This window comes from Triticum aestivum, chromosome 4D, assembly GCF_018294505.1.
Source record: "Triticum aestivum cultivar Chinese Spring chromosome 4D, IWGSC CS RefSeq v2.1, whole genome shotgun sequence".
Classification (NCBI taxonomy): domain Eukaryota; kingdom Viridiplantae; phylum Streptophyta; class Magnoliopsida; order Poales; family Poaceae; genus Triticum; species Triticum aestivum.
This window is the reverse complement of record NC_057805.1, coordinates 450,171,067-450,177,924: the sequence shown is the minus strand read 5'-3', so window position 1 is coordinate 450,177,924 and position 6,858 is coordinate 450,171,067. Positions and strand designations below refer to the sequence as shown.

The window sequence follows — 6,858 nt, the reverse complement described above, 5'->3', positions numbered from 1 at the left end:
GTAATCGGCGATGGAAGTGAGTAGCGTCTGTGTGTGGGGACGCATCTCTAGCAGCGGCAACATGAGAGTGAGCTAGCTGACACCGTAGTGGGCACGTTGTCGAGGCACTAGTGACCGTCATTGTTCAAGCCGTGGAGGAGGTCCGAGTGTTGCACTGCTGCGGGTGCCACATGGTTGTGGCTCCCGCTGGCGGCAAGCGCGCCGGTATCTTCCCCTGCCCAGGCTGCGGCGACGCCTTCGTCACTTACTGCGTGCTGCGGAATCCGACCCGTTTGTTGCCATTGTCGGCGTCGTTGACAAGGAATCCCGTCGAGCTACCCTATGAGCATGGCAAACATGCTAACCATGGCGGTGGTATTGTATGTGCACGCCTCCGCCAGCTATCTACAACGTAGTCCCTGGTATGGGCGAACACCTCGCGGGTGTCGACCGATGCCTCACTGCGTGTGCATGAGACCGTGTGCGTCGTCCCGCCCTTGCCGACATTTGTGAGGTAGCCCGAGGAGCCCCACGCGTGGAGGGCGCAACAGAAACAGAGGCGGAGGAGACTGGCGATGGTTGTGGTGTCCTAGCCGACCCTTTACTTCCGCCCCTCCATCATGTCACCCACGTAGCACCGGCAATACGCGCGGCCATACAAGGCAGTGGCTGGAAGACGTGCATGTACCGGCTGCACACTACACACAAGTTTGAATGTGGGATGTCCGGAGGCCTTCCACGTGTCACATGAATAGGGCAGCACGACGATGCCCATAGCCGTGTGCGGGTTTCTTCACCCTCTACTGCAACCAACACAGCTGTAGATTTGGCAATTAGAAGGCAAGGACCTTAGTTGTATAAATTCCACTAGTTTCAGGGCTCTTTTTGTAAAGAAATAGTGACACTTGTCGGCCTGTGGGTAGATACAGACTGTTTTGTATGGATTTGTTACCCGAACCTAAGTTAGAGTGTCACTTTTCAGTAAGTTTCAAGATTATGTATGATTCTGTTATGTCCTAATAAGTTTATGTACCATAGGTGTAGTTAACTCTTCTTTTTAGAGGTTTCTGAAAAATAACCGGATCTGCGATCCACACTAAAAATGATTAAAACGCAGCATCTTTTTGTGTGTTCCAAATTTCCTTCTATATTGCGACAGATACCATTTCAAAAGCAGTTGAAAAAAAAACATTTCAAAAGCAGTTGAAAAAAAAACATTTCAAACCCCTAGCTCTCTCTTGCCCCAGAATCCCCAATCTCTCTCCCCGTCACCCGCCGCCCTCTTCGTCTCTCCCGGCGACGACGTGCCGGCCCCCCACTCTCCTCCCAAGCCGACCACCCCGCCCGCCCCTGACTTCCTCTTGTCCGCGCTTCTCCCTCCCACAGCCACCGCCGCTCGAGCTGCCACGCCAGCCGCAGCGGCTACAGCCCTCTCCTCGGCTCCGGCCGCCGTCGAGGGTGCCCCCGCGGCGCTCCAGTCGCCGCCCGTGATCCGCAGCAGGCCACACGCAGTCGAAACCCATCGGAATCCCCGCGCCGCCATGCTTCGCCTCCGAAGCTGCATCGTGTCCCATCTCCTCTCGTCTCCATCCACCCCTCTCCCCCGCCTCCTCTCCGCGGCCGCGCCCGCCGTTTCCCCGAGCACCGGATTCGCCGTGGAGGAGTACCTCGTCGCCACCTGCGGCCTCACCCGAGCGCAGGCCCTCAAGGCTTCCCCGAAGATCTCCCACCTCAAGTCCCCCTCTAATCCCGACGCCGTCCTCGCCTTCCTCGCCGGCCTCGGCCTCTCCAGAGCCGACGTCGCCACCGCCGTCGCCAAGGACCCCAGGTTACTCTGCGCCCGCGTGGAGAGTACTCTGGCCCCCAACTTGGCTGCGCTCAGCGGCATCGGGTTGTCGCGCTCTGAGATCGTGCCCCTCCTCCGCTTGCGCTGCAGATCTGTCGTCTCCAAGCTGCAGTACTACCTGACCCTCTTCGGCTCCTCCGAGGCCTTCCTCCAGGCGTTGAAGTTCAACTGCAACCTCCTCACGCACAGCATCGAGAGCGCGGTCGAGCCCAATGTGGCGTTGCTGCGGGAGTGCGGGCTAGGTGATCGCGATATTGCCAAGTTATGCGTTGGTATGCCATGGCTGCTGGCAGCCAACCCAGAATGCATCCGATCAATGGTTGCCCGTGCCGACGGTCTTGGCGTGAGCCGGGAATCTCCGATGTTCAGGCACGCGATGCATGCTGTTGCATTCCACAGCGAGGAGAAGATTGCTGCCAAAATGGCGTACCTGAAAAAGACGCTCAGGTGGTCGGATGCTGAGGTGCGCATTGCTTTGTCCAAGTCTCCAATGATGCTGAGGAGTTCTGAGGGCATGGTGCAGCGCATGTCAGAGTTCCTCATCTCTGAGATGGGTTTGGAACCAGCATACATTGCTCATCGGCCGGCAATGCTCGCTTACAGCCTGGAGCGCCGGATCAGACCCAGGTACTACGTTGTTAAGTATCTTAAGGAAAATGGATTGGTAAGTCGCGACCGGGACTACTATTCCGCACTCACGCCGTCCGAGATGATATTCTTGGAGAAGTACATATGCCCTCACAAGAAAGCTGCGCCGTACCTTGCTGAAGACTATGATGATGTTTGCAGAGGACAAGTGCCTGATAGATTCAGATTTGCATGAACCAATAACAAGGTATTCAAATTTTGATGCTTACTGTACCACATTCCAATCTGTGTCTTTATTTCATTTGTTTTTGCCTAGCTAGCTGTTGGTTGTGACATGCTGGAGCTGCTAACACTTGATGAATCTAGTAATTAGGTTCATGAGTCCTAGTATGTGGTTTGGCCATGTCATCACTTAATAAAGAAGAAAGCATGGCATGTTATGAACATGTTCATCCTTATGTCATGTTGGCAAACATAGTGAAACTAACGGTGTGAGATCAGGTCATTATGCAGATGCATTGAAATCTCAGTGAGTAGTATATCTGCACTCTTGATATCATTCCATGAAGAAAGGCCCTCAGTTTGGCCATGGAAATGATACAAGATAGTCCAATTTGAAATGAACTCATAAAAATTTCCCTTCGAATGACAAGTCTGGACCCTTCTTTAAACAATTTTGGACTTGTTGATGGCCACAATATGTTAATCACCGCTGACTGCCGAGGATGCAGTTTTGATCTGGTTGCTCTAGTTCTTGTAAGCTGAAAATACCCGTTCTTTCCGCAGCATCTTTGTTTGAACATATTAACTGTTGTGAAAGTAATTCACGATTCAATAGTTTCTCCCCCCCCCCCCCCCCCCCCCCGCGCGCCTTTTTTTTCTCCTATATTTCTGAATGGCTAGGCTGATGCTTTCAGTTCTAGGCACAATTGATCTGAAAACTAAATAATGCAGTAATACAATTTCTGTATATGGCCTACTATCTCCCCCAAATGCTATGGCTGGTAAAGAGTAAGCCTCCTTTGATCTGCACCAATCAAAGGGCTACATGTGTTCTTTATGCCCAGCAATGCAACAGGTATGAATGAAGTTTTGTTGCTAATATGTTATATCATGGTATAAGCCCCGTAGTATCCAATCTGCCTACATTGATCTGAGGTGTTACATTCACAGGCTATTGCTTTATGCAAACAGAGTTAGGCAGTAACAGATGCAAGCTGGCTCCTCTAGATGGCATCTATCCTGTTTTCAGTGTAGTAAAAACATATCTCCACAACCATATCAAGCTTGTACCGCGTCACTTTGTACTAAACTTGTTAAAGCCAGATGTGATACTGGACAGTATGAATTATCAGCTATCTAGAATTTTTCTGTCAGATCGCAAAATCTACCTGCATATTTAACAACTTTTAGCTTCCATCTGAACTAGAACTCCTGTTTTCATCTAGGCATGAAATGTCACAATCTTCTGCTATTTCTTAGCACACAAGATGTCAAAAAAATTATATGAAACTGTTTCTTCTCTGCCAAATCGAATTTCTTCATATATGATAGTTGTTTGATCTACTTTAGATAGTGGTCCACTTATTCAGTAGGTAATCATAGTTGAATTTATCATTTACATCTCCTGTCGCAGGCCATACTGTTGTTGTCTAGCAAGACCTTCCTCCTTGCTATATAGGAGTATTAGCATTCTCTTAATCTTTGAGTTCTTTTTTTTTGAATCTGTGGGTATGCACCTGCAATTCCTCATGACAAGTGATGATCCCTTTGAGTAGGTACGGGTTTTCTTATATTTGTATAGTTTCATGTGCACATTGAAGGTTATGCCCTTTTTGTGCTATTATCAGACTGGCTGTATACCTTTTGAAATCGTGAGCACCTGGTGCATTACGAGTCAAACTCTTAATAATCTAATTATACTAGGAGAGTTTTATTCCTTTCTGTCTCAGACCATAGTTAAGAACAACTTATTTGGAGGCATTTGAACATGGTTCAGAACAATGATTACGTGGCAAGATTGCATCTTGGCTGTCAATTAGTTAGACTCTTCACCGGTATAGATTGTTGATATCAATGGATGCGTTCATAGTATATAAATAATTGTTTTTGCTAAACAGTACTCCATTGTCACGCGTATTGTTGCCATTTAGACCTCACAGTTTCATCAGAATTCGATGTTGTATGTTTCTTCTTTCTGAATTGAATTGTATTACGCTTTACCTTTTCTCCCAGGAAATTACTAATTCTGTACTGACATTTCAATTCAATCTCAGGTTTCCCGTTTGTCTACTAAAAGTGTTACTTTCTCCTAATCAGCGTGCCAGCTCATACGCCATACCGAAACCGTCTCTGTTGTAGTACTTCGTAACAATGAGCTATAACTGTCTCCCTTTTGACCCTTGTGTTGGCATACCTAAGTTTATGAGGATTACTCATGGATGGGTAAGAACACACCTCTAATAAGATGTTTGATCTGTTCTTTTTTTATTAAATCTGCGAAAAATGTTCATCTTCTCATAAACCCTCTGCAACTTCTTGCAGGCCGGGTACTGGTATATGGAACTCGATGTCAGGTTAGATATCATAAGCGCTGCAATGCCTTCCATCAATGATGGTGTTCCGTGTCTCCAAGTCCGATCAGGGAGGCGCCGCGCGAGTCGAATAGCTAGCTAGGAAACCGACCGGGGAGGTTTATTGATTACCTTACCGGAAACCCTGTCCGTCCATTTGTGCGGATCACAGACTTACTTATAAAATGTGGAAATTTTGGCCGAAATTTGACTTCCGGTTGGTTAAAAACCAGAACTAGTATCTATATTCTTGCATTATGTGGTCACCCTGCTCCTCCGCTGCGCTGAGAGGCCTGCAGGCAGTGTGTGGTGTACGTTGTTTCCCTGGGTTTTTCTCCCGTGGTGATCTGAGTTTGGACAAGCCGATCGCTGCACCGGTGCAGCAACAAGACCGGGCTGAAACTGTCCATTTCTCCAAGATGCTGCGGTCCTGGTCTGGTGACCGATAGATCAAATTCTACGATGCTGCGTGCGTACGTACGTACGTACGTATAGGACCCGATAAAAAAGTCGAGTAGTACAAGCACCACCACCACCACTACAGACTATAGAACGGACCCGGTCCGGTCCTCCGTTTTGACGGTTAACCATTGCATGCGTACGTACGCACCGAACAACAAGTACTATAAAACAGAACCACGAGCTTGCCTCTCTTGCACCAACTGGCCAGCAAGTTGAAGCGTTTGTCCGATCCGCTTCGGCCACTTGCTAACTTTCTCAATCCGCAAGCCGCAAGTTGCTGTTGCCGATCATAACCCCGGCCCAGTAGAAATCAACCCAAGGAAATGGCGTCGGCGGAAAGGATAACGAGGGCCGCGCTGCTGGTCACCGCGGCCGTGTTGATGCAGTGCTGCAACGCGGCCCTCGCGGCGAGGTTGCTCGAAGGGGACGGCGGGTGGCTGCGGCGGGGCGCCGGGTCGCTGATCATGGAGGTCCTGCCCAGGTGCAGGCAACTCGTGCTGGAACGATCCCAAACACCCCCCGTCGTCGGGGAGCTGCCACGGCTAGCCGCCTCGAACCTGGCTGTAGCGGACATTGACATGCTTGTGTAGATTAATATTGGTTCATTCATTTGCTCCCGTTCGTTTGTACAAGAGCTTACACGCGAAAATCGGAGCCTTGGAAGCTAATTAACAGAGCTCATGCTATAGCAGTGAACAATAAATAAACTTCAATAAAACGTAGACGTAAGATCTTGTAACCGAGCTGATTAGTTAATTGATTAACAGATCAACCTGTGCAGAAAGATTTCCACGGCATGCGGAGGACTTTAATTGCTTCCACTTTTGAGTTCGTTGATCAGGTCCATTTGTTGTTGCACTTCGGTCAGCACTTGCCGAATGTTGTTCAAGGTCATCTCTTTGACATATCGCCGTTGGTAACTGAATATCGGTAGTAAAAAGCATGGTGTCTGAATTCCTCAGGCAGCGTGAACAGTCTAGTTTCAACCTGAACGACATGATCGAAACTTTTCCATTCAACGTTTATGTTCTTTGTTTATTCAAATATATGTACGCAGTCAAGTTCTTTTGGCCCCAAATACTAGGTACTATACTCTATACGTCTCAACCCACGTACGGACTGCATGCAGAGACCTGAAACCATTTTGTTTTGTTTCCTAGTTTAGGTTTTTCGAAAGTACGTTTATGCTAGGCACGTTAGTCGATCGTGGCATATTGGCACGAGACATTTCGAACAAAATATTATCAAGCATAATATCCTATTGAATTTCAGAGATTAATTAACCTGTCCGAACATTTTGGTAATCTACTGCAAATTCGAGCAGTGTGTATGAAGCTCCAGTCATACGGAGTTCGCGTGAATAAACTGAATGCATATAGATAACTCAATGTGAAGACCAACGTTCCGAGT

General features: G+C 48.3%; 1 protein-coding gene across 1 annotated transcript; it reads left to right on the top strand.

Annotated features, from left to right (window-relative positions):
- Nucleotides 1–1,208: 1,208 nt before the first annotated feature.
- Nucleotides 1,209–5,541, top strand: LOC123098517 (transcription termination factor MTERF8, chloroplastic). The gene is made up of 3 exons (XM_044520549.1): nt 1,209–2,660; nt 3,337–4,858; nt 4,958–5,541. The coding sequence occupies exon 1, from the start codon at nt 1,521–1,523 to the stop codon at nt 2,646–2,648; it is 1,128 nt and encodes a 375-aa protein (XP_044376484.1). The 5' UTR covers nt 1,209–1,520; the 3' UTR covers nt 2,649–2,660; nt 3,337–4,858; nt 4,958–5,541.
- Nucleotides 5,542–6,858: the final 1,317 nt, after the last annotated feature.

Bases quoted from the DNA above. Each gene is read 5' to 3' on its own strand.
- LOC123098517 (XM_044520549.1), top strand. From the start codon at position 1,521: ATGCTTCGCCTCCGAAGCTGCATCGTGTCCCATCTCCTCTCGTCTCCA.